The following is a 27,180-nucleotide window of genomic DNA, read 5'->3' as shown; positions in this document are numbered from 1 at the left end:
TCCCTGCCTCCTGTCCTACCCTCCTTTTCTCCCCCACCCTCCCTTCAGCCCCCCCCCCAATCTGCCCCCCACCTCCCGACCCCTCCACTACCATTTCCTCCTCTTCGTCCCTCAAAACCTTCTCCCTCTTCTTCTTCTCCTTTTACCCCGCTGTTCCCTTTCCAGCATCTGCCATGCTTTCCAACCCATCCTGCCGGCTCACCCCATCCTCTCCTTCCTCTCCTGCCAGTTCGTCACCCCCTCCCTCATCTTCCAATCCCCTAAATCTGTTCTCTACTTCTATCCCCATTCCTGCCTCCCCTCCCCCTTCCTCCCTTACCCCGTCACCTTCCGTTGTTTTTTTGACACCCACGTCCAACCCTCATCTGCCCCGTCCTGCCGCTTCCGCCCTTCCCCAACCCTTCCCCCCTCCCACTCCCTGTCTCTCCGCAGCTCCTTTCCCCCCCACCCCGGGAACCTGATCTTGCCCTACATTCACTCCCCCCCTCTCCCTCTGAACTGGACCGCCCCCTCCCATGTCCTCCTCTCCCCCGTTATGGGAGGCCCAAGGGCAAGCTCTGAATGCATGCCCCAGACCCCCACACAAATTACACCGGATAGATGCACAAGACTCCGTAGGATGCTCCTTAGACCCGCACTTCCCACACTGCCTTACTGGGCACGACATACTAAAATGTCTGAATGACCCGCACTTGTGACATTTGCCGCGGCTGCCCTTGTAAAAGCAGAGGATCCGATCCCTGCCAATGAACGCCGCGGAGGGAATGTGCTAGGTCACGTGCCCTGCCTGCTTCAGCCTAACCTGCGCACACCATCCTCCCGCCCACACCCTACTGGGGTCAGGGAGTTTGGACAAGGGGGGTACGCAATTCTGCGTACCGCTGTAGCCAGAAGGCCAGGTCCGCCCCTGAGATGGATTCATTTCAGGACCAGCAGGGTTACCTGCACCAGGTCAGGTCTGCTGATCGGTATGGCCCTAAAGTTCTCCGATCCCCTTTCCCCCCTTACCCCCTCGTATTTCTCCCAGAAGACCTCCATGCCTCGCTGGGTCAGAAAACTAACATCATATTCTGGGATATTCACCGGGTGGATACAGGCATAGAGGTCCTCTGGGAGAAATCCTAAACCCAGGACCAACTTCAGGGCCTCATCCCTACTTGGCATCCCCCCCTCCCCCACCCACCTTAACTGAATCACATTCCTCCTTTTGGGAACCTGGCCCCCCCACCCTCCCCCCATCCTTCCCCAATGCTTCCTGCCCCCCCCCCCATTCCCCCTGCGCCCACCCCTCCTACTACCGCCGCAAAGGAAGGAGCACCCCCCCACCGTCCCCCTCCTCCATCTCCGGCACTGAGACCCCCCCTGCTCCTGCTGCGCCGTACCCCCCCTCTCTCTCTTGCCTCCCCTCTCAGCCTCCCTCCCTTCTCTCCCTTCTATCAGCAGACTTTGCACATCCCCTGCCTTCACAGTGTCCCTTCTGTACCATTTCCCCTGCAGCAAAAAACCTGCCATTGTCCCCTTCAACACGTTCGCTAGAGACAGTGAGAGCAGGTTCCCCTAAATACTTGTTCCCCTCCCAATGCCCCTGACCCCCTCCCCCGCCCACCGAGCCAACCCTCCCCTCCCGGCCCGAACACTCCCCCCTGGCTCGCACCCCCGCAGCCTGGCCAACTGCAAAGTCAAAGGTACCAGTCAAGTTTCCTTCTGGCAAACACCTCCCGCTCCTCCCCCCCTCCTTCCCCCCCCGGAACCTGCTCTCTGTGCTGGGTCCCTTCTTGCAATGTGCTGCTCCAGCTTTCCATGTGCGGGCCCGCTGTTTTCCTGGGAACTGGTCTCCCCTCTGGCGTCCTGCTTCGTTGGGACTTCCTGCTCTGCCGTTTTGCCAAGTAAGAGTGGCTTCCTGCACTCCAGCACCACTCGCTCTCCCAAACGTGGGGAATCCTCCTGCGCTGTAGCATTCTCCTCTGCGGCCATCCCTGCTCCTCCAGCCCGATTGGCTGGCGCCTCCTGCTCCAATGTGCTGGGCGGGCGTGGCATCCTGCCACCCGGCAGCGCAGTTCCTTGCCATTCTGAACCTTTTTGTGGGGAACACTGTGTGGCCTCCTGTGCTTTCTCTATCGAAAACCACTCCTTGTCTTCACCTGCCTTTCTTCTTGCATTCTCCTTTGAGAGGCAGCTCCCTGCTGGAACATCTCCACTTTCAGCCCTGCTGCAGGCTGATTAGCTGGAACATCCTGCTCCTCAGAGCTTTGTGGGTGAGGCCTCCCAGGCTGTGCTGAGGTAGGCATTTTTTCCTTGCCGTCTGCTCCTACTACAGGCAATGGGAACAGGATAACCTCCTCTTCTCCAGGTAAGTTCTCTGTTTCAACTTCCACCACCACTTCTGTGGAAAAAGGTTTCTCTCCTGAAATTCCAGCCTCTGTTTCAACAATGTGAAAAGTCTTAGTGTTAAAGTTTTTTTCCTGTTCTGCTCTCCCGCACTCAGGTGCTCTCAATGAGGCTTCCACAGCCCCACCTTCAGTCCTGCTTACTCCAGAAGCTGCCTGCAGAGGCCCCGACTGACTAGCAAGGTATTGCATGAATTTCAATGTATTTTGGGTGCTAGTTCCTGGCAGCTCCCCTGATGCTTCAATGTTCTGGGGTCCAAAGCCTGGGCTGATTCCTTCCTGCTCTGTTTGTTGCTTCCACTGTACCGAGGCTGACTCTGCTGGGGCCAGCCTGCTCAGGGCTTTTGCCATTTTGACTCGCTTCCCCAGGTCCACCACCTCCTTCTCCGTACTTTTAATTCTCTTCACCATTTTAATTATGCCACTGGCCGGGTCCTCTGGATCCTGGCAGTAGTCCACAAGCTCTTCCTCCTCTAAATCGTCACTATCCTCACTGCCTTCCTCCTCCACCTCCGGCAGGGCCTCTTGACAGATCTCCATTACCACTCTTTTCTTCTCAGACCAGCTCTTCTCTAGGGCCTCCGCCAGCTCTCTCCCCCCCTCACCTGCTGGACGTCGTGCGGCCGCGATGGGGGTACCAGTCCGGCTTCCTCCCTTGGAGTCTGGCCTTCTTCTATCCACAGGGCTCCTTTCCCTCCTCCCTGCGGCACCTCAAGGGAGGGGACCGCTTTTCCTGACCCTCTGGTCCCTGAGCCCAAGAGGCCCCATGGCCTGGGCCTGTCCTGGGGAACGCTCCCCAGAGGCCCTCCACATCCTTGGGGAGGGAGTTAGGCCTCACTCTCCTCCCACTGGAAGTCTGCAGAGCTCTCTGAAACACCTCCTTCCACCTCAGCAGACTGGATGAACCGTGCAGGTCTTTTTCTGCCGTCATCTACTATGTTACTATGTTAATTGTGGGCCCCAGGAGTTTGGGGAGTGATAAGCTGTTTTCCTCCTGGATGGGCACTTGTAAAGTGTCAACCCACCCCAGGCTGCCAGGGGTGGAGTTGAGGAGAGAGCAATGAGTGCTGAATTAGACTACAGGAATGAGCCAGTGAGTACTGGGGGTGGGGGTGATAATCTAGGGAGAAGACATTTTTACACATCATTGTTGATATTCAGTTTCTGTAGAATATTTATAAAGGAAGTTGAGAAACAGTAGAATCTAGAGGTTATGAATCTGAAAAAAAAAAATAGGAAGATGAAATTATGGTACAGTTAAGAGGTTCATTTGTGTTATAGCAAATTTATGACATGCAGTTTGGTTACGTAAGCTGAGTCAGGGGAAAGGGTCACCTTAGAAAGAAAGAAAATGCAGTTTGGTTTATAGAATATCCCCTCATTCCAAACTTTTATTGCTTATCTGAAATGCATACAAATCTGACCATTCCCTCAGATAGACTTGTAAAAGATAATTTTATAATGGGTCACCTAGGTTGGAAGTCTACGTAGTTGGCTAGTTTAGAAACAGATATAGGGCACCTATGCGTCTTCTTAAAGACGCTTCACAGATCCTGCTGAGTTACAGCCAAAATTCACTGATGTCCAGGGCTGTAGCAAGATTTGTGTGGCTGGTGTGATCATTTAGGGTGCAGTGGAGGAAAAGCCTCAATCTGGAATTCTGCTCTGTTAGGAGTCTTTGATCAGATGGTCCTTTAACCTATGTATAGGGGAGGAACAAGAAATCTCAGCCTTGGTATCATACAGGCGTGTCTTTATGTAAGCTGAACACCTTTGGCATAAAAACAAGAATAAGTCAACTGATGCCCTCAACCTATGCAAACTCAACAATACTACAATGCCCAAATCTGAGTTGCTAACAAAAAAAAGACGTTATTATTCTACATAAATCCAACTAGTGTCTAACTCCACTAACAACTTTTTGCGACATTTACCCATCTGGTTTCTCTGCCTCTTAAAAACTCTCCTACTATTCATCTCACTTCTGAAAATTTGGCCACACGTTTTTCAAATAAGATTCAGAAGTTACAAGATATCTTTCCACCTCTGCAGAACCTTCCTTCATCCCCTGTTTCCCTATCGCTTGCTTCTTCACCGCAAGTTAACTTCGTGTCTTGGTCTACGTTTGAGACTCCATCGCTTGATTCTTTAAACAGGTTATTATCCTGATTACGCATAAATATTTGTTACTTAGATCCATTACCAACTGGTTGGTTAACTCAACCATCACTTGGGTTACTTCCTTTCTTCATGGTTTCCAACGGTCTTTCTCTACGTTTAGTGCCATCGCCACTAAAACATGCCTTAATTAAACCACTCTGTAAACTCAGATTCATTACAACTTAATAATTACCGTCCCATCTCCAACTTATTAGTTCTACAACTGCAGTCATACACCGAATCATTTAATGCCTTACATTCTTGCCAATCAGGCTTTAGACAAGGGTATAGTACAAAGACCGCAATCATTGCTTTGCTAAGTGAACTCTGTAGTAATTTAGAATGATGTAAGATTGCACTGGTGGTGTTTGTAGATCTTTCAACTGCGTTTGATCTCATTCACCGTACTCTTCTATTACAGCATCTGACCTCTTTAGGCATTTCGGGTACAGTTCGTAAGTGGTTTACTTCCTTTCTGGGCCACCGTGCTTTTGCAGTCGTCCAAGGCACTTCCACTTCTGCCTCACACTCGCTCACCTGTGGGGTTCCTCAGGGCTCAGTTCTGTCACCCTGTCTCTTTAATTTGTTAGCTCATTAGCGTTACTCATTCAATCCCTTGTAATTGGCTCGTACTCTTATATGGACGATTTCCTACTAAGACACTACACTGACCCACAGGCCATTAATTTATCAATTCTGGTCGCCGCATCTCAAGAACGATATAGTAGAACTGGAAAAGGTGCAGCGAAGGGCGACAAAAATGACAGCGGGGATGGGATGACTTTCCTATGAGGAAAGACTAAGGAGGCTAGGGCTTTTCAGCTTGGAGAAGAGACGGTAGAGGTATATAAAATAATGAGTGGAGTGGAACAGGTGGATGTGAAGCGTCTGTTCACGCTTTCCAAAAATACTAAGACTAGGGGGCATGCGATGAAACTACAGTGTAGTAAATTTAAAACAAATAGGAGAAATTTTTCTTCACCCAACGCATAATTAAACTCTGGAATTCGTTGCCGGAGAACGTGGTGAAGGCAGTTAGCTTGGCAGAGTTTAAAAGGGGTTGGATGGTTTCCTAAAGGACAAGTCCATAGACCGCTACTAAATGGACTTGGGAAAAATCCTCAATTTCGGGAATAACTTGTATAAAATGTTTGTACGTTTGGGTACCTTGCCAGGTGCCCTTGACCTGGATTGGCCGCTGTCGGGGACAAGATGCTGGGCTCGATGGACCTTTGGTCTTGTCCCAGTATGGCATTACTCATGTACTTTTACAAGACTGCCTAGGGGAAGTCGCTAACTGGTTGGCATAGCACCATCTTGTTCTAAATCCTAATAAGACGGTTTCAAGTTGGATCACTGGTTGCTCCCTTATTCCCAAAGTAAATCCACTGATAGACTGATTACACCTGTCACTTCCTTCAAATACCTTAGACTCATCCTAGATGAGGGCCTTCATGCTACCATCGGCATTTTTGAACGGATTGATTTATGACCGATGAGCTGGGTGATTGAACAGCTGTGGTCCTGAAGCAGCGGAATGTGAAACGGGACCCGTTGACCACAGTTGAATCACGGCCTGGGAGGAGAAAGCCTGCAGTTAGCCGAAGCTAAGTAAAAATAAGTTTTGTACAGCTTACTCGGCAGAGCGGGTTTGTTATTGAGCATTAAGAAAAAGAACTTTTCAAAAAAATGTTTTAAAATAAGGGGGTTTGTAGAAACGCCTGTGATGATGAATTGGTAGCCTTCACCCCATTTATATCTGTGGGAGGGGCTTGTTTTTGAGGCGTTTTCCTCCTTTAACTGAAGAACTCTGACTTGCAGACTGATTGCTGTGTTCTGTATTTATAAGTACAGTGAATGAATGGAACCAGTTTCCCTTTGATATTGTTAAGTTGTATTGTAGAACATTTTTAGCATCATATCTATGCTAGTTGAATGTTCTACTGATTATTAGCTGCATCATTAATATTATGCTAACATTGTATTATATCTCTGGTATTTGAATTCCAGTGCTGTTAAATGTGTAATTTTTTAATACTGTTTCACGGTAGTTCTATTATTAGGTTTCAATTTACTGTTTTCAAGTTTACCTCATTTATTGTATTTATGTTTATTCTTGGTTATTTTACTATTGTTATGCTGTTAACAAAATTGTAAGTTTTATGTTAAACTGGGTGAAATTCTTCATAAAGGTGGTACATAAATCCCAATAAATAAAATGAATAAACTACATGACAAGGTTAGGTGGAGAATATAAAGGAAAGGGGAATAACATGTATAGATTGTTTGTACGTTTGGGAAGCTCGCCAGGTGCCCTTGGCCTGGATTGGCCGCTGTCGTGGACAGGATGCTGGGCTCGATGGACCCTTGGTCTTTTCCCAGTGTGGCATTACTTATGTACTTATGTCCTCTACTTGGCTCACTTTTATTACATAGAGCAGTGATTTAACCTATTGTGATGTCATAGTGGCTCATTCCACCAATAAGAGCCAACCTCATTAGTGATGTCACAATGGCTTGATTGTATAGAATGTTTGTACGTTTGGGAAGCTTGCCAGGTGCCCTTGGCCTGGATTGGCCGCTGTCGTGGACAGGATGCTGGGCTCGATGGACCCTTGGTCTTTTCCCAGTATGGCATTACTTATGTACTTATGTACCTATGTACCCAAATTACTGAAATTGTTGGTGGACAGATTGGACGGGCTGTTTTGGTCTTTATGTGCTGTCATTTTCTGTGTAACCATGGATCGATAGCTAAGGTCAAAGGACTGTTCGTTCCAAATCTATTTGCTTTCAGTCAAGCCGTTACATCAAAGTGCTTCTATTGTTTACGCAGGACTTTCACCCCAGTTCATTTAGGCAGAGCAGAATGGAATGGGAAACCAAGAGAGACTGGGAGGCATTGAACTCTCAAATTAATACTTTATCCAAATAAGTACTTTTCAGCTCTCAATCTGATTCTGTTTTGACAAGAAAAATTCTCCTGTTTGTTGTCTATGGATTCTTTCTTATTCTTCTCGTCTTCTTCTTTCTTACTTTTTTTCCAGCTCTTGAACATCTGGAGCTAAAATCCACCCCCGGTTTCCTTTTTCTACTTCCTCAGGTCCCTGCAGGCGTTCAACTTTGCCTTCTCACAAGCAGCTTAAACTGTCCCTATTGAAATTTGGAGGCCTAACTTAAGTCAAACCAGAGCAGTAAAAGACCTGGGGTACATACTTTGGCAGAGCCCTGTGAAGCATACTGAAGCTGGTTCAGAAACAGGGGAAATCTACTAGAAACTCCCTTTTGAAAAACCTGGCATGAACCTTGTTTTAAATGTACTTATTTTGCTAATCATTCTTGGTTCCTTTCCGTGACCCCTTACTACTACTATTTAGCATTTCTATAGCGCTACAAGGCATACGCAGCGCTGCACAAACATAGAAGAAAGACAGTCCCTGCTCAAAGAGCTATGTAATAAAAGTGAGCCAAGTATAGGACAATCAAGCCATTGTGACATCACTGATGAGGTTGGCTCTTATTGGTGGACTGAGGCATTATGACATCACACTATTAGCTCTGGTTACAAGAGACTACTACTACTACTACTACTACTACTATTTAGCATTTCTATAGCGCTACAAGGCGTACGCAGCGCTGCACAAACATAGAAGAAAGACAGTCCCTGCTCAAAGAGCTTACAATCTAATAGACAAAAAATAAATAAAGTAAGCAAATCAAATCAATTAATGTGAACGGGAAGGAAGAGAGGAGGGTAGGTGGAGGCGAGGGGTTACAAGTGGTTACGAGTCAAAAGCAATGTTAAAGAGGTGGGCTTTCAGTCTAGATTTAAAGGTGGCCAAGGATGGGGCAAGACGTAGGGGCTCAGGAAGTTTATTCCAGGCGTAGGGTGCAGCGAGACAGAAGGCGCGAAGTCTGGAGTTGGCAGTAGTGGAGAAGGGAACAGATAAAAAGGATTTATCCATGGAGCGGAGTGCACGGGAAGGGGTGTAGGGAAGGACGAGTGTGGAGAGATACTGGGGAGCAGCAGAGTGAATACATTTATAGGTTAGTAGAAGAAGTTTGAACAGGATGCGAAAACGGATAGGGAGCCAGTGAAGGGTCTTGAGGAGAGGGGTAGTATGAGTAAAGCGACCCTGGCGGAAGATGAGACGGGCAGCAGAGTTTTGAACCGACTGGAGAGGGGAGAGGTGACTAAGTGGGAGGCCAGCAAGAAGCAGATTGCAGTAGTCTAAACGAGAGGTGACAAGGGTGTGGATGAGGGTTTTGGTAGAGTGCTCGGAAAGAAAGGGGCGGATTTTACGGATGTTGTAAAGAAAGAAACGACAGGTCTTGGCGGTCTGCTGGATATGAGCAGAGAAGGAGAGAAGAGTCAAAGATGACCCCAAGGTTTCGAGCTGAGGAGACAGGGAGAATGAGAGAACCATCAACAGAAATAGAAAACGGGGGGAGCGGGGAGGTGGGTTCGGGGGGGAAAATGAGAAGCTCGGTTTTGGTCATATTTAATTTCAGGTGGCGTTGAGACATCCAGGCAGCAATGTCAGACAAGCACGCTGAAACTAATCATTCTTGGTTCCTTTCCGTGACCCCTTCTCGCATATTGTTATTCTCTTGATTCTAGGAATGGTTCAAGAACACCACCGAAAGCCGAGCGTGTGCCAGCAGACTGCAGCTCTGCTCTGGAAGAATATCCTGGTAAAATGGCGGATGAAACTGCGGAGTTTACATGTGAGTAATGCACAGTTTACAATGCAAAGTTTACAGGTGAGTAATGTACAGCTTACAATGCAATGTTTACAGGTAGTAATGCAAAGTTTACAGGTGAGTAATGCACAGTTTACAATGCAAAGTTTACAGGTGAGTAATGTACAGCTTACAGTGCAATGTTTACAGGTAGTAATGCACAGTTTACAGATGAGTAATGCACAGCTTACAGTGCAGCTCCTTGTCACTTAACCCTCCATTGCTCCACGTACAAATAAGTACCTATATATATAAAACTCACCCTCAACGTTCTATTGTCTGCTGACGTCACTGAAGCCAAGGTTCGTATGTTCGAAGCTCTGAAGCCTCGAAGATCACAGTCTCTGGGCCCCGCCCTCGCGTCAAACGTTATGACGTTGAGGGCGGAGCCGATTCTCACCTCCAATGTTCTACTCAGGCCACAAACTCCGGATTTCCACACTGTAGCTCTGCTCCGCCCTCGCGCATGAAAACCGCCACCCACACAGAGCTACAACGGAAACTTCAGCGGTGCACGCCACGAACCAGGTAAAACCGCGACGACCCATGCAGCCATGAAACCCTTGCTAGCGCCCGTTTCATTGCTCTCAGAAACGGGCCTTTGTTTACTAGTATACTATATAAACCACTTTGAATGTAGTTGCAAAAAAAAACCCACAGAAAGGAAGTATATCGTCCCATTCCCTTCCCCCCCCCCCCCTCTTTCCCTTACAATTCAAACTTTACAGGTGAGTAATGCACAGCTTACAATGCAGAGTGTGAAAGAAGGAAGTTTGATGTTAAAAAAAAAAGAAAGAAAAATGTCCCCCATGGAGCAGGTTTGTAGTACTGCCTGATTACTGCTTTGCTCTTTCAGTGATAAGAATTGGTTTAGAATCATTTGATTAGCAAAGAATCAATCCGGCTTTGTTACGTCATTCTCCGAAACTGAAGGATCTTGTCATAATGAATTTTCTGCACATTTTAGCTGGGATACAGTATGCGTTATTTATAGGGAATAATTATCGTTATGTGAAACAATGGACTTAACGTTTTGCAGAATACAGAATAAATATCTCGATGCTCAATGCTAGCTGGCCAAATTCCAAGCCAAGAAGATGAAAGATTTACTTTTGGCTATATCAAAAAATGAATTAGCCTTGCTTTAATGATATGAAGAGTGTGAACTGTGGAAGAAACCACTGGACCATTGTTTAATACCATATAAATACCATGTATTGCCAATTTTTATTCAGTGGAAAGGCGAACTGTAAGCATTTAATGATAGACATATTAACATTTTTATTTAGAGGGCAATTCTCAAAAGCCATATATCCGGGGAAATAGCAACAGAGATACACCTTATATCACAGAATTAGTAAGATGTAAGTAGGTGACATCAGCACTTGCAGAGGAAGGGTTTCCCCAGCATGCACACGACTTCCTAACCAGCCATTACATCATGAGACCTTAGGTAGGGCTTGAATGTGACTAGAGAGAGCAGGATACACCAGCTCAGGCTGTTCTAAGCATAGGATGCATCAAGGTGGAAAGTACAGTCAGGATATGATACAGACGTTCAAATATTTGAAAGGTATTAATCCGCAAACGAACCTTTTCCGGAGATACGAAGGCGGTAGAACGAGAGGACATGAAATGAGATTGAAGGGGGGCAGACTCAAGAAAAATGTCAGGAAGTATTTCTTCACGGAGAGAGTGGTGGATGCTTGGAATGCCCTCCCGCGGGAGGTGGTGGAGAGGAAAACGGTAACGGAATTCAAACATGCGTGGGATAAACAAAGGAATCCTGTTCAGAAGGAAAGGATCCTCAGGAGCTTAACCGAGATTGGATAGCAGAGCCGGTGGTGGGAGGCGGGGCTGGAGGTTGGGAGGCGGGGATAGTGCGGGGCAGACTTATACGGTCTGTGCCAGAGCCAGTGGTGGGAGGCGGGACTAGAGGTTGGGAGGCAGAGATAGCGCTGAGCAGACTTATACGGTCTGTGCCAGAGCCGGTGGTGGGAGGCGGGGCTGGTGGTTGGGAGGCGGGGATAGTGCTGGGCAGACTTATACGGTCTGTGCCAGAGCCGGTGGTGGGAGGCGGGGATAGTGCTGGGCAGACTTATACGGTCTGTGCCAGAGCCGGTGGTTGGGAGGCGGGGCTAGTGCTGGGCAGACTTATACGGTCTGTGCCCTGAAGACCACAGGTACAAATCAAAGTAGGGTATACACAAAAGTAGCACATATGAGTTGTCTTGTTGGGCAGACTGGATGGACCGTGCAGGTCTTTTTCTGCCGTCATCTACTATGTTACTATGAGTTGGCAATGGAAGGGAAGAGCACAGATAAGAATAGCTGAGTTGAGAAATGGAGTTGATGAGAAGAGATATTATGAGAGATTAGAAAGGGAAGATCATCAGAAGATGCAGTAAAGACCCCAAGTTGTAGGCAAGTACAAGAAGTAAGAGCAAACAGGAAACCAATGTAGGGACCTGAGAATTAAGGCTATATGCTCATGCTGGCATTTGAGGAAGATAAAGTCATGCAGTGAACATTGAAAAACGTGTAAGAGAGAAAGATAGTTGAGTAGGGAATCGGTGAGGAGCAGGCTGTGGTAGTCTATGCAGGAGATGATAGAGTGAAAAGGGTTCTACAGTGAATTCATAATGGAAGAGATGGATTTTGGTAGTGTGATATGAAAAGTAACATCACACACACACACTGCTGTAGCATGATAGATTGTCCATGCCAGAAGGAGATTCTTTTATGGATTTGCACTCGATTGGGCTAACATTAAAGATTGTGACGACCCCTAATAAAGGCTAGCCCCAAAACTTGGCCAAGTAGGCTCATCCTATATAATAATTCTCATCTCCAACGTTCTATGGATCTGGCTGCCTGTGTTCGTGACTTCTTTGGAGTTGGTTTGCTAGGCTCCGTAGCGCAGGCTGACATCACCACTGACATCACCGTAGCCATTCTCTCTCTCAGCTGTGGTCCCGCCCTCATTTCCTGTTTCCGCAAGGGCAGGACCACAGCTGAGAAAGAGAGAGAAGGGCTGAGCCTGCATGTGTTTTACCACTGCTGGCTGCTGCCATAACCCTGACTTGGTAAGTGAAGATGACTCTTAAAAATCGGAGGGAGGGGGCCTGGAACTGGAAGGGAGGGAGGGAGGAAGAGAGGGATGATGCCCCTGGAACTGGGAGGGAGGGACCCTGGAACTGGGAGGGAGGAGGGAGGGAGGGAGGGAAGGAGGGAGAGAGGACCCTGGAACTAGGGGGGACCCTGGAACACTCGCACCCAAACTCACTCTCTCTCTCTGTCGCGCACACACACTCGCACATTCACTCTCTCTCTCACACAGTCACTCTCACACACACTCTCTCAAACATACACACTCCGATGAAAAGCTTGCTAGCACCTGTTTCATTTGTGTCAGAAACGGACCTTTTTTACTAGTTCTTCAATAGAAGTCTGGTTGTGACTTTCCGGTTGTTTCCTTCTTTCCTTGACCACCTCTGCTGTTCTCTTTGGACTCGTTTAGTGACATGCCATGACGTGCCCATACCCTGCCCACATTTACACCTCCCTGGCAGTTGTGCAGAAAGCAACTTGTGTGCCCTGGTTACAGAATAGTGCCTAGCATTCAGGCATATATATTCCAATGATTGGTGGCAATGACGTATATAAGCACTAGATGTATCTGCAACATATTTGTGCTACATTAATGTAAATTTAGGCAGCAGCTTGTGCAATTTTATGATGATGAAAATGTTGTTAAAATTCAGTTTTTGCTATGCCATACTGCTTTAAATGAGTAAAACTTGACATTATCTTGATTTCTTATTAATATTTCTTAAATTCTATGTTGCCATGTTTAAAAAAAAAATGTTTCTGTAACATTTTTCTTTCCGTGTAGGAATTCTTGCTATCGCTGCTTTTCTTAGTACTCTATCTTATAGTGTTTTCTGAACAACTCATTCGGGAACATTATGACATCCCACCAGTCGTCCTTGGGCGCATGGATGACTTCAACGCCACTGAGTTAGTGGTCGGATATACTCCAGTGAGCCCAACTACAAGGCACATAATGGAGAAAGTGAAACAGGAGTCCTTTCTGCAAGGTACACTATCCTTACCTGCTATACGTAATAAAAGCCAATTATAGGATAGTCAAGCCATTGTGACATCACTGATGAGGTAGGCAATGATGGAATGAGGCATTATGACATCACAATATCTGGTTACAGGGGGAAAGTTATTGATGTCAGCTGCCGTTAAGATGTGCTACTTTACCACTAACTTGTGCTATTTTAGCACAGTTCTCTATGCAATAAGACCAGGTTACGAATAACTGGAGTTAAAATAACATGTTGATACTTCCACCTTAAAATTTGATTGTTGTTTTAGGGGGGGGGAGGGGTTCTATAAAGTATAGAAGTATACAGTTTACTAAGGATAATTAATGTATATTAATTCATTTTTTTCCACCCAGCAGTGCCCACAAACTCTTGGCACAATTTTAAAAGTTTTGTGTGTTGGTTTCTCTGGCTGCAGGAGCAATCCTATTAGTTCAGCTACGAAAGTAACTTCTGGGCTGTAAGACAACATGAGAAGCCCAGAGCCATTACTGAACAATCCAGTGCAAAATTAAACAAAAAAAACAAGAGAACATTTTCAATTATTATAAAATGCAAAAAAAAAAATCACCGTGCTTCTGCTTATACTCTTGACAAGACTATAGGTTTTGCTTCAAGGTTGATATTTGTGGTCCAGAATCTGACCCATGTGGACTTTTTAAATAAATTACATATTTTTTTAAATGAACCATAGAAGAGACTATACCAATATAAAAACATTCTACAGGTAATATTGGAGGACAGCAATTCATACAAGATATAGAGAGTGGGGCAGCGGTAGAACAAGGGAAGGGGAATATGGAGGAGCAGGGAAGAAGAGGAGATTAAAGAGGAAAAAGATTAGAGATACCAAAGGTGCTCCTGGCGATATGAACAGCAGGCATGACTGCCATCAGCAGGAACTAAGATTTAGTACTGCACCAATATCTATATATATAAAACTCACCCTCAACGTTCTGTTTGCACTGACGTCACTGAAGCCAGGTTCGTAAGTTCGAAGCTCTGGCCACACAAAATCACAGTCTGTGGGCCCCGCCCTCACATCAAACGTTATGACGTTGAGGGCGGAGCACGTTCTCAGCTCCAATGTACTGCACTGTAGCTCTGCTCCGCCCTCGCGTCAAAACTCTATCGGTTCCTACTGCAGGGGCATTCACATGACGCAGAAATCTTCTGTTTCGGCAGGTCAGTGGGGTGGGGGAGCCTTCAGAGAGGGGGGAGCGCCGGCAGCGACGACATCAGTGGGGGTGGAAAGGGGTGCACTGGCAACACATACATCGGGGGGAACGGAACAGTCACGGACGCTGGAGGGGGGTGTGCAAAAAGGGCCAGGGTCACAGCACATTCGCACGGAGGCTGCAGGGGGGGCGGCGACATACGGAGACACAAAGGGACGGAGGGGAGCCTTGCTAGCGCCCGTTTCATTGCGATTTGAAACGGCCCTTCGTTACTAGTCATTAATAACACTGCCAAATTTTGCTTTTTTTGAGGCGGTGAGGGTTAGAAAATGAAAAACAATTCCAGTCCCTTAACCTCACCCAGTAATTTTCTTTCATGTACACCGTCCAGATTTGGCAAACTGAAGTCCATTTTGCCTCCTCTTCTTAAATTCAATCCATTGGTGCTTGTTAAGATTACAAAATTGTGTTCAAGATGCTGTCTGTTTTATAAAATTCAGAGGTCTGCCTCTGTATTATTCTGAGAAGTAAATTTTGTCCAGACAAAGTCAGTAGAACCCCAATATCTTTCTTGCAACATAAGAAGACAAATGTCAGTTAATCTTTGTCCACCTACATAGCTCAGGAATTTTGCTGAAATCAGGCCAACTTATTTGGATAGTCACTGGTAGATAGCGTGACTTAACCAAGGTCATGCACACCTTTGAAACGGTTGCACATCTGAGCAATAACAGTTGTTTTATCAAGAGACTCATGTACACTCAATATTTACCTGGAATAATTTAATAAAGGGTCGTCGTCCCCCTGCAGAGTAGATGGCTAAAATGTTACAGTAATTTACCATATAGACCATGATACCACTGTAGAGCAGGGTAATGCCTGTCCTACAATCTTGAATATTTTTTAGAGAGGGAACAGTTAACAAGATATTATGTGATTATTATTATTATTATTAGCATTTATATAGCGCTACCAGACGCACGCAGCGCTGATCAACTGACACAGAGAGACAGTCCCTGCTCAAAAGAGCTTACAATCTAAAAATACAGACAGACAAAACAATTAAGGGTGAGGAAAGTACTGGGTGAGAAGGAACAAGGGGAGGGCAATTGAGTAGTGGTTAGGAGCCAAAAGCAGTGGTGAAAAGGTGGGTTTTCAGCATAGATTTGAAAACAGGTAGAGATGGAGCTAGACGTACAGGCTCAGGAAGTCTATTCCAGGCATAAGGTGCCGCGAGGGAAAAGGAACGAAGTCTGGAGTTAGCAGTGGAGGAGAAGGGGGACGACAAGAGAGATTTGTCCAGTGAGCGGAGTTCACGGGGAGGAATGTAGGGAGAGGTGAGAGTGGAGAGGTAATGGGGGGGGCTGCAGAATGGATGCATTTAAAGGTCAGTAAGAGAAGAACTCGAGGAGTGGGCTAGTGTGGGTATAACGATTTTGGCGGAACATAAGTCGTGCTGCAGAATTTTGGACAGACTGGAGAGGAGAGAGATGGCTCAGTGGAAGACCAGTGAGAAGTAAATTGCAATATTCCAAGCGAGAGGTGACAAGAGTTTGATAAGGGTTCTGGTATTTTTTCACAGAGAGAGTAGTGGATGCTTGGAATGCCCTCCCGCGGGAGGTGGTGGAAATGAAAACGGTAACGGAATTCAAACATGCGTGGGATAAGCATAAAGGAATCCTGTGCCGAAGGAATGGATTCTCAGGAGCTTAGTCAAGATCGGGAGGCGGGGCTGGTGGTTGGCAGGCGGGGATAGTGCTGGGCAGACTTATACGGTCTGTGCCAGAGCCAGTGGTGGGAAGCGGGACTGGTGGTTGGGAGGCAGGGATAGTGCTGGGCAGACTTGTATGGTCTGTGCCAGAGCCGGTGGTTGGGAGGCGGGGCTGGTGGTTGGGAGGCGGGGCTGGTGATTGGGAGGCGGGGATAGTGCTGGGCAGACTTATACAGTCTGTGCCAGAGACGGTGGTGGGAGGCAGGGATAGTGCTGGGCAGACTTATACGGTCTGTGCCAGAGCCGGTGGTGGGAGGCGGGGCTGGTGGTTGGGAGGCGGGGCTGGTGGTTGGGAGGCGGGGATAGTGCTGGGCAGACTTATACAGTCTGTGCCAGAGACGGTGGTGGGAGGCAGGGATAGTGCTGGGCAGACTTATACGGTCTGTGCCAGAGCCGGTGGTGGGAGGCGGGGCTGGTGGTTGGGAGGCGGGGATAGTGCTGGGCAGACTTACACGGTCTGTGCCAGAGCCGGTGGTTGGAAGGAGGGGCTGGTGGTTGGGAGGCGGGGCTGGTGGTTGGGAGGCGGGGATAGTGCTGGGCAGACTTATACGGTCTGTGCCCTGAAGAGCACAGGTACAAATCAAAGTAGGATATACACAAAAAGTAGCAAATATGAGTTATCTTGTTGGGCAGACTGGATGGACCGTGCAGGTCTTTTTCTGCCGTCATCTACTATGTTACTATGGTAGCGTATTCAGAAAGGAAGGGGTGAATTTTGCTAATGTGATGGTGGAAGACATCCATTCAGTACATTTCTTAGCAACTGGTTCCCATAAATAATTTGGAGCCCCTTTGACTAAGCCGTGTAAGGCTCTATGCGTGCCCAATGCGTACCACAATGGCCTTACCACCTGACTACCGCGTGCCTCTTGCGGTAATTTCATTTTTGGTGCATGTCTGCTACGCGCATCTGAAAAATACTTTTTATTTTTGGACGCGCGCCAAGTGGCATCTGACACGCTTAGGTCATTATCACCCAAACTCTTTACCGCTAGGTCTATGGCTGGCGGTAAGGTCTCAGAACCAAAATGGACGTGTGGCAATTTTGATTTTGCCGCACATCCATTTTTGGCAAAAAATTTAAAAAGGCTTTTTTTTTGTATGTGCGCTAAAAAATAATTCTGTGTGCGTCGAAAACCTGTGCCTGCACTACCACAGGCCGCCTTTTACCACACCTTTGTAAAAGGACCCGTTGGTTTCTGAGACATCCCTGTAAGTGTGGGCTGGTAGTAAAATGAAGGTGCTGAGCTGGGCATGTGTGCCTCACTCAGTGGCGTTCCTAGGGGGGCTGACACCCGGGGCGGATCGCCGATGTGCCCCGCCCCCCGGGTGCAGCGCCCCCCCGGAACAGCGTGGCACCCCCCCGGCGAAAGAACCCCCAGTCCCCTGGCGAAGGAACCCCCCCCCAGGTGCACGCCGCTGGGGGGGGGGGGGGGGTGCCGCGCACCTGCCGGCTCTTCATTTTCATGCTCCCTCTGCCCCGGAACAGGAAGTAACCTGTTCCGGGGCAGAGGGAGCATGAAAACGAAGAGCCAACAGGCACGCGGCACCCCCCCCCCCCCCCAGCGGCGTGCACCTGGGGCGGACCGCCCCCCCCCCCCCCTTTGTATGCCACTGGCCTCACTTTTTTTTCCTCTAATAGCTCTCTCTCAAGTGAGGGAAGGTTGGAAATCATCCCAGTGAAAACCTGTTAGCCAGTGGCGTAGCCAGACAGCCAGTTTTGGGTGGGCCTGAGCCCAAAGTGGGTGGGCACAAATTTTTCTCTGCTCCGCCCTCCCTCCACCACTAAACCCACCATTTCTCCCTCCTCTCCACCCCTATGCCTACTATTTCTCCCCCTCCCCACCTATCCCCTCTGTATGCAGCATGTGTCTCTCCCCTCCACCTCATACACAGCCAAGACTTCTCCCTTCCTCACCCCTCCACCCCTTTGCTGCATCTCTCCCTTTTCCCCCCCGTGCATCTCCCTCACCCACCAACCAAGCCTCATCTTTCCATCTTCCCTCCCCCCTGTGCAACATCTTTCTTTCCATCAGCTGCTGTGTCCCCTGTCTTCCCTCCCCCATGCGACATCTTTCCCCCATCATCCCTCCCCCCCCCCCCCCCCCCACCGTGCAGCTGCAGCATCTCACCCTCCTTGCAGGCCCGCCCAGCAGCAGTGTTCCTGACGGCGATTCTACTCGCAGGCTCCGCTCACAGTCGAAGGGGCCCGGTGGCGGGTGGGACTGCGGCGCCGGGCCCTCCTTGGAGGCCCGGGCCACGGGAATTTTGTCCCTCCTGTCCCCCCCTCTCGGCGGCCCTGAGGGTAACATCAAGAGGTCATTCGCCTGCCCTCATTTGGTGTGAAATCATATCCCCTTGAAGTTTTCCTGTAGAAGATATTGCTTTTGAAGATTGCCTTTTGGTAAACATAATTTTCTTATTTAAAACAGGCATAAGAATGGAGGCTTTTGAAGATGAAGCACAGCTGTACCGGACTTGGGTTTCTAACCAAACATTAGTGGGAGTTGTCTTTAAAGATTCATTTTCGTATTTGATTCGGTATCACGAGTTCGCTACCACATATCCAAACGAACACCTCTCATCAATAGGTAATAGAATGAAATCCTATTCAATCTTTAAAGCAAAGAGTATTTTTATCTGTTTATACTAAACCTGCACCTTATTGTTGTAAACTCATTACGAGTCTCATTTTCGAAATGGAAAAACGTCCGGAAAATGGCACAAAGCGGCAGATGGACATTTGTCTTGCAACAACGTCCAAATCGCTATTTTCAAAACACATTTTTTAGACGTTTTTCTATGCAGTTCATCTGCTGTGCATTCAAATCACATGGGGGCTTGTTGGGGGCATGTTGGAGGTGGGATTTGGGCGTTCCTAACACTCGGACATTTTTCTGCCATAATGGAAGAAAGCAGAAACGTCCAGGGCTGAAAAGTAGACACTTTGGGCTAGGTCTGTTTTAATAACAACTATCACAAAAACGTGCCCCAAATGACCACTGGAGGGATTATGGCATTAAGGCGAGTCCTTTGTTTTATTAGAATCAACTCAACAGTTTCAACTTGCTGATAAAAGTACAGCAGTATACTATTTGCTGTTGATATTTTGACTTAACAGAGGAAAAGACTTCAGATGCTCGGCTCTCAGTGATACAATTACCAATATGGACGCTGGGCGAGCTTCCTCATTAGTCTTAAAAACCTCCTAGAGTTAGATAATTACTTTATATTTTTGCTTTTTTCTTTTCAATATTAAATTTAACTTTTCACTTTAATCTAGGACTTGATTATACAAGGCCACTTATCTTAGGGGGCCTTTTTACTAAGTCGTGTAAGTGCCTACACGTCCCCAATTATTATTATTATTACTATTTGTTACATTTGTATCCAACATTTTCCCACATATTTGCAGGCTCAATGTAGCTTACATAATACCGTGAAGGCATTCGCCAAATCCGGTACGGGATAGGTACAAAATGTTGTATTGGGATAGGGAAGATAAGATTCAATCAAGTTGGGTTGAGGTAAAAGAGTTCATTAATGTCCAGTACGATCTTTAATAGTGAAGTGTTGCAGGGTTGAGTTGGGTCATTTGGATATGCCCTTCTGAATAGGTGAGTCTTTAATGACTTTCTGAATTTTAGGTAATCATAAGTTGTTTTCACCACTTGTGGCAATGCGTTCCACAGGCGCGTGCCTATGTAAGAGAAGTTGGACGCATGGGTTGTCTTCTATTTTAGTCCTTTGCAATTTGGGTAATGGAGATTCAGGTAAGACCGTGATGAACTGGTACTATTTCTGATTGGGAGATTGATTAGGTCAATCATGTAATCTGGGACTACTCCATAGATAATCTTATGGACTAAGGTGCATATTTTGAAAGATGCGCACCAGTTCCGAGTTACTGCTCGGCTACTGCATGGCCCGGGCAGTAATTTCATTTTTGACGTGCGTTCACTAGGTGCGCCAGAAAATAATTTTTATTTTCTGGCATGCGGCGCTACCAGGCGGTAAAAGGCATTTGACGCATGTAAACCATTACCGCCCGGTTAACGTGTGAGACCTTAACGCTAAGTCAATGGGTGGCGATAAGGTCTCAGACCCAAAATGGATGTGCGTCAATTTTCATTTTGCCGCACGTCCGTTTTCGGTCAAAATTTTTTAAAAAAAGGGCATTTTTACAGGGGCGCTGAAAATGGATCTGCGCGCATCCAAAACACGTGCTTACACTAATGCAGGTCATTTTTCAGCGCACCTTAGTAAAAGGACCCCTTAATTCGGTAAGGTAATTTGTTTTAATAGGTGAGTTCTTAAAAAAAAAAAAAAAGACTGCAAAATGTCATTCTGTCAGTCTTAGTCTTGCACGTTAGGTAGCAATCTCTATCTCCAAAGCAAAAAAAAAAAAAAAACTGGGAGCAATGGAACACCTTTTTGATCGATGGGACAAAAGCAAACCAACCTCCGGTCCCACCCCCAGCTTTCCTAGTTGCTGTTGTTGCATGGGGCAAAACATTGGTTACACCATGGCCCTAGTTGGCTTATCTCATTCCACTACTTATGAAAGAAGCCACATAAGCACCGCCATGCTGGGAAAAGACCAAGGGTCCATCAAGCCCAGCATCTTGTCTCCGACAGCGGCCAATCCAGGCCTCAAGAACCCGGCAAAACCCCCCAAAAATGTAAATTTAATAATGATCAATGGACTTTTCCTTCAGGAATCTGTCCAAACCTCCTTTAAACTCGGCAAGGCCAGCTGCTGTCACTACATTCTCTGGCAATGAGTTCCAGAGTCCAACTACGCGCTGAGTAAAGAAAAACTTTCTCCGATTTGTTTTAAATCTACCACATTCTAGCTTCATCTTGTGTCCCCTGGTTCTAGTGTTGCTAGAAAGTGTAAACAAATGCTTCACATCTGTCCGCTCCACCCCACTCATTATTTTGTAGACTTCTACCATATCACCCCTCAGCCTTGCATCAGGAGCTTTTCTCTGGTCTTAAAGTCTCTCGCTGAGGCAGGTCAGTTGTTCAGATGGCTCATCTCTTTCAAGTTGAGGAAGATGGCTTAGGAGCTGACCATCTCTTAGCAGGAATATTTACATTACATTATATCAAAGTCTTATCAGCCGCTACGACCAACAATTTCTAAGTGGATAACATGAAGAAAAAGAGCATACTCTCGACAATTACACAAAATAATCCAAATTTAAATTAAAATAAACATCTATAAATTAGAGATATACTTTCTAAACAGTAAAGTTTTCAATAATTTCTTAAACTCAGAATATTGTTCTGGGTTCCTCAAAAAAGGAGGAAGGGAGTTCCAATTAGAGGCAGCCTGATACGATAATGACGATTGATGAGGACGCAGAGCCTTTCATTTACAAGCAGAAGGAAAATCTAAAATAAAGAAATTTCTAGTAGCTCTGCCATGATTCCTATTGAAAAATATATAATTACTGATCAAATAACCAGGAGAGTCCCCATGAAAAGCCTTAAAAGTCAACAGCAAGATCTTAGGGATCCTTTTACTAAGGTGCACTGAATGATGATTCATAATTGGAACTTAAGTAGAGAGGTGTGGTAGTCGTGTTAGTCCACTCTTAAAGGTTATCAATAGAAATCAAACAAAATAAAACATGGAAAAGAAAATAAGATGATACCTTTTTTATTGGACATAACTTAATACTACTACTACTATTTAGCATTTCTATAGCGCTACAAGGTATACGCAGCGCTGCACAAACATAGAAGAAAGACAGTCCCTGCTCAAAGAGCTTACAATCTAATAGACAAAAAATAAATAAAGTAAGCAAATCAAATCAATTAATGTGAACGGGAAGGAAGAGAGGAGGGTAGGTGGAGGCGAGTGGTTACAAGTGGTTACGAGTCAAAAGCAATGTTAAAGAGGTGGGCTTTCAGTCTAGATTTAAAGGTGGCCAAGGATGGGGCAAGACGTAGGGGCTCAGGAAGTTTATTCCAGGCGTAGGGTGCAGCGAGACAGAAGGCGCGAAGTCTGGAGTTGGCAGTAGTGGAGAAGGGAACAGATAAGAAGGATTTATCCATGGAGCGGAGTGCACGGGAAGGGGTGTAGGGAAGGACGAGTGTGGAGAGATACTGGGGAGCAGCAGAGTGAGTACATTTATAGGTTAGTAGAAGAAGTTTGAACAGGATGCGAAAACGGATAGGGAGCCAGTGAAGGGTCTTGAGGAGAGGGGTAGTATGAGTAAAGCGACCCTGGCGGAAGATGAGACGGGCAGCAGAGTTTTGAACCGACTGGAGAGGGGAGAGGTGACTAAGTGGGAGGCCAGCAAAAAGCAGATTGCAGTAGTCTAAACGAGAGGTGACAAGGGTGTGGATGAGGGTTTTGGTAGAGTGCTCGGAAAGAAAGGGGCAGATTTTACGGATGTTGTAAAGAAAGAAACGACAGGTCTTGGCGATCTGCTGGATATGAGCAGAGAAGGAGAGAGAAGAGTCAAAGATGACCCCAAGGTTTCGAGCTGAGGAGACAGGGAGAATGAGAGAGCCATCAACAGAAATAGAAAACGGGGGGAGCGGGGAGGTGGGTTTGGGGGGGAAAATGAGAAGCTCGGTTTTGGTCATATTTAATTTCAGGTGACGTTGAGACATCCAGACAGCAATGTCAGACAAGCACGCTGAAACTTTGGTTTGGATGCAAGGTGAGATATCAGGGGTAGAAAGGTAGATTTGGGAGTCATCAGCATAGAGATGGTAGGAAAAGCCATGGGATGAGATTAATGAACCAAGGGAAGAAGTGTAGATAGAAAAGAGGAGGGGACCAAGAACAGGTACGCCGACAGGCAGAGGGATAGAAGTAGAAGAGGATCCACCAGAGTGAATAGTAAAGATGCGGAGGGAGAGGTAGGAAGAGAACCAGGAAAGGACAGAGCCCTGGAATCCAAGTGAGGAAAGGGTATCGAGAAGTATGCTGTGATCGACAGTGTCAAAAGCAGAGGAAAGATCAAGAAGAATGAGGATGGAATATTGACCTCTGGATTTAGCCAGTAATAAGTCATTGGAGACTTTAGTAAGCGCAGTTTCGGTTGAGTGGAGAGGGCGAAAACCAGATTGTAGTGGGTCAAGAATAGCATGTGAGGAGAGAAAATCCAGGCAGCGGCGGTGAACAGCACGCTCAAGTAATTTGGAGAGAAAAGGAAGGAGGGAGATGGGTCAGTAATTAGAGGGACAAGTAGGGTCGAGTGAAGGTTTCTTAAGGAGAGGTGTGACCACAGCATGTTTAAAGGCAGCAGGGACAGTCGCAGTGGAAAGTGAGAGGTTGAGAATGTGACAGATAAAAGGAATAAGAGCAGGAGAGATGGCATTAAGAAGGTGGGTGGGAATGGGATCAGAGGAACAGGTGGTACATTTTGAGGAAGAAAGGAGAAGTGTAGTTTCCTCAATAGTAACTTCAGGAAAGGAGGAAAGGGAATGAGGGGAAGGCGAGAGAGGGGAACGGACTAGTGGAGGGAGAGGTGGTGAGGTAGAGAAAGCAAGGTTTATCTTTTGAACCTTGTTGTGAAAGAATTCAGCAAGGGTCTGAGGAGATAATGAAGGGGGAGTTGGGGGAGGGGGCACCTTGAGGAGAGAGTTCAATGTGGTGAAGAGAAGTCGAGGATTAGAGCCAAGAGAGTTGGTCAGTTGGATATAATAATCCTGTTTGGCACGTGAAAGAGCAGATTGGAAGGAGGTCAGTATGAACTTAAAGTGTAAGAAATCAGCAAGGGCCCGAGATTTCCGCCAGCTTTCGAAGGTTGTCCTTTTTCGTCAGATCGGAAATAAGCAAATGTGGTAGATGACAGTATATATAAGAGAAACATCAAAGCATTACTTTGACAGTCTGACAGAGTGGGAGGGTGGGGGTATGCATGGGGACATCAAAGCATTTCATTGATATTCTAACAGGATGGTGTGGGAACGTGAGAGGAGGGTGATAAACAGAGAAATAAACAGAGAAATACTACTTTATGGTTTATAACTCCTTTCACCTTCCCACACCATCCTGTTAGAATATCAATGAAATGCTTTGATGTCCCCATGCATACCCCCACCCTCCCACTCTGTCAGACTGTCAAATTTCTTTTATATATACTGTCATCTACCACACTTGCTTATTTCCGATCTGAGGAAGAAGGGCAACCTTCGAAAGCTAATCAAGAAATGTATTAAGTTATGTCCAATAAAAAAGGTATCATCTTATTTTCTTTTCCATGTTTTATTTTGTTTGATGTCTATTGATAATTGGAGCTGTAATTCTCCACCATGTACTTAACAATTAGATTATTTTCTCCCTAAATAGTACTGCCTAATTTATTATGTATTCCATATACCTTCTGTACGTAATTGTTCATTATATCATCCATGTTTCTATATATATTATCAATTGTATCTGTATTCTGAAATGGCATATGTCATGACGGAAATTGTAAGCCACATTGAGCCTGCAAATAGGTGGGAAAATGTGGGATACAAATGCAACAAATAAATAAATAAATAAATAAATAAAATGGCTTGCGGTACTGTAAGAGTACAACACAAAAAAAGTTGGAGAGCGACCAAGGATACCAAAGACTGGAAGATGTATGTAGATAAAGGAGTTTATTGAAGCACAGAGTCTCCATGCTTCAATAAACTCCTTTATCTACATACATCTTCCAGTCTTTGGTATCCTTGGTCGCTCGCCCACTTTTTTTGTTGTACTGTTGTATTTACCGTGGGGCTGAGTTCTCCGTCTCTTGGCGGATTTCTACTTGCGGTAGTGTAGGCGCAGGTTTTGGGAGCACGCCGATCCATTTTTCAGCGAGCCTGTAAAAAAGGCCTTTTTTAATTTTTTGCCGAAAATGGACATGCAGCAAAATCAAAATTGCCGCACGTCTATTTTGGGTGTGCGACCTTACTGCCAGCCATTGACCTAGCAGTAAAGTCTCATGTGGTAACCAGGCATTAATGACCTACGCGCATCCAATGCCACTTGGCACATGTCCGATATGCAAGTCTGAAAATAAAAATTATTTTTCAGCTGCAAGTGGCGGACGCGCACCAAAAATGAAATTACCGCAAGAGCCACGTGGTAACCAGTGGCGTAGCCAAGGGTGGGCTTGAGTGGGCCCAGGCCCACCCACTTTGAGCTCAGGCCCACCAGTAGCAGTTCACCTATGATGTGGCCGGCAGAGATTCTCAAGCTGAAAATTCCCAACAACTGTTCCTACTGCATACTTTATAAATAGCAGATCTTCGCCTGCAGGAAGCAGCGACTGATACATACTGCTTACACCGGTTCCACAGCCTTCCCTCTGACGTATTCCCACCTATGCGGAAACAGGAAGCTGCATCAGTGGGAAGGATGTGGGGCCTACATAAGTAGTGTGTATTAGTTGCTCCTAACTGCCAGTGAAAATCTGAAATTTAAAAGGTGTGCAGGAGAGGGGGGATATTTGAGAGACCATATGGCATGCAGGCGAGAGGAGAGACCAAATCACCTATGGGATGGGGTGGGGTTCTTCTGCCCACCCATCTTGGGTCCAGGCCCACCCAAAATTGGGTGTCTGGCTACGCCCCTGGTGGTAACCAGGCAGTAACTCCATTTTGGCACGCATTGGGTACACGTAGATGCTTACACGACTTAGTAAAAGGGACCCTTAAGTTGTAATCTGGCCTCCACTGGGATCAAGTGTAGCTGTTGCATACAAGGAGAGATAGCATCATATTTGTTTAATGACCCTAACTGCGACATTCTGTACTCTCTGCAATGTTGTAATTAAAGATTTTGAACAAATGACATAAACAGAATTGCAGTAATCTAATAAGGGTAGAATCAATGACTGCACTACTAAATGAAAACAAATGACTCAAAATATTTACGAATAATCCGAAGCTTTTTAAGTAAATGAAAATATTTACTAACCACCTTATTTACCTGAGTGGATAGAGAAAGCTGACTGCCAATTCTACTCCTAGAATTTTTGAAACTGTATCAAGAATCAAATCTAAGTTACCTAAGGGACCTATTCAGAGAAACTTGGTCTTACCTTTATTCAGTTTTAACCTACAGTGGTGGAAATAAGTATTTGATCCCTTGCTGATTTTGTAAGTTTGCCCACTGACAAAGACATGAGCAGCCCATAATTGAAGGGTAGGTTATTGGTAACAGTGAGAGATAGCACATCACAAATTAAATCCGGAAAATCACATTGTGGAAAGTATATGAATTTATTTGCATTCTGCAGAGGGAAATAAGTATTTAATCCCTCTGGCAAACAAGACCTAATACTTGGTGGCAAAACCCTTGTTGGCAAGCACAGCAGTCAGACGTCTTCTGTAGTTGATGATGAGGTTTGCACACATGTCAGGAGGAATTTTGGTCCACTCCTCTTTGCAGATCATCTCTAAATCATTAAGAGTTCTGGGCTGTCGCTTGGCAACTCGCAGCTTCAGCTCCCTCCATAAGTTTTCAATGGGATTAAGGTCTGGTGACTGGCTAGGCCACTCCATGACCCTAATGTGCTTCTTCCTGAGCCACTCCTTTGTTGCCTTGGCTGTATGTTTTGAGTCATTGTCGTGCTGGAAGACCCAGCCACGACCCATTTTTAAGGCCCTGGCGGAGGGAAGGAGGTTGTCACTCAGAATTGTACGGTACATGGCCCCATCCATTCTCCCATTGATGCGGTGAAGTAGTCCTGTGCCCTTAGCAGAGAAACACCCCCAAAACATAACATTTCCACCTCCATGCTTGACAGTGGGGACGGTGTTCTTTGGGTCATAGGCAGCATTTCTCTTCCTCCAAACACAGCGAGTTGAGTTCATGCCAA

The 27,180-nt window shown here is 46.3% G+C and overlaps 1 protein-coding gene across 3 annotated transcripts in view; it reads left to right on the top strand.

Moving 5' to 3' along the window:
- The first annotated feature begins 2,532 nt into the window (after window positions 1–2,532).
- Window positions 2,533–27,180, top strand: part of LOC115458921 (ATP-binding cassette sub-family A member 9-like) — a 193,450-nt gene continuing 168,802 nt past the window's right edge. For 2 of the 3 annotated variants that reach the window (XR_003940171.1, XM_030188774.1), the window contains exons 1-4: window positions 2,533–2,570; window positions 9,169–9,275; window positions 13,186–13,390; window positions 18,787–18,945. Coding sequence is in view for 2 of the 3 variants with exons in the window: in XM_030188774.1 (XP_030044634.1) it covers window positions 9,171–9,275; window positions 13,186–13,390; window positions 18,787–18,945 (469 nt within the window). In the remaining variant the exon portion in view is untranslated. Of the gene's footprint in view, window positions 2,571–7,740; window positions 7,845–9,168; window positions 9,276–13,185; window positions 13,391–18,786; window positions 18,946–27,180 lie in introns of those variants that run through there. The other variant, XM_030188775.1, reaches the window with a different exon arrangement.

The sequence above is a fragment of the Microcaecilia unicolor genome, unplaced genomic scaffold (genome assembly GCF_901765095.1).
Source record: "Microcaecilia unicolor unplaced genomic scaffold, aMicUni1.1, whole genome shotgun sequence".
Lineage (NCBI taxonomy): Eukaryota > Metazoa > Chordata > Amphibia > Gymnophiona > Siphonopidae > Microcaecilia > Microcaecilia unicolor.
This window is presented reverse-complemented; position numbering and strand designations above follow the sequence as displayed.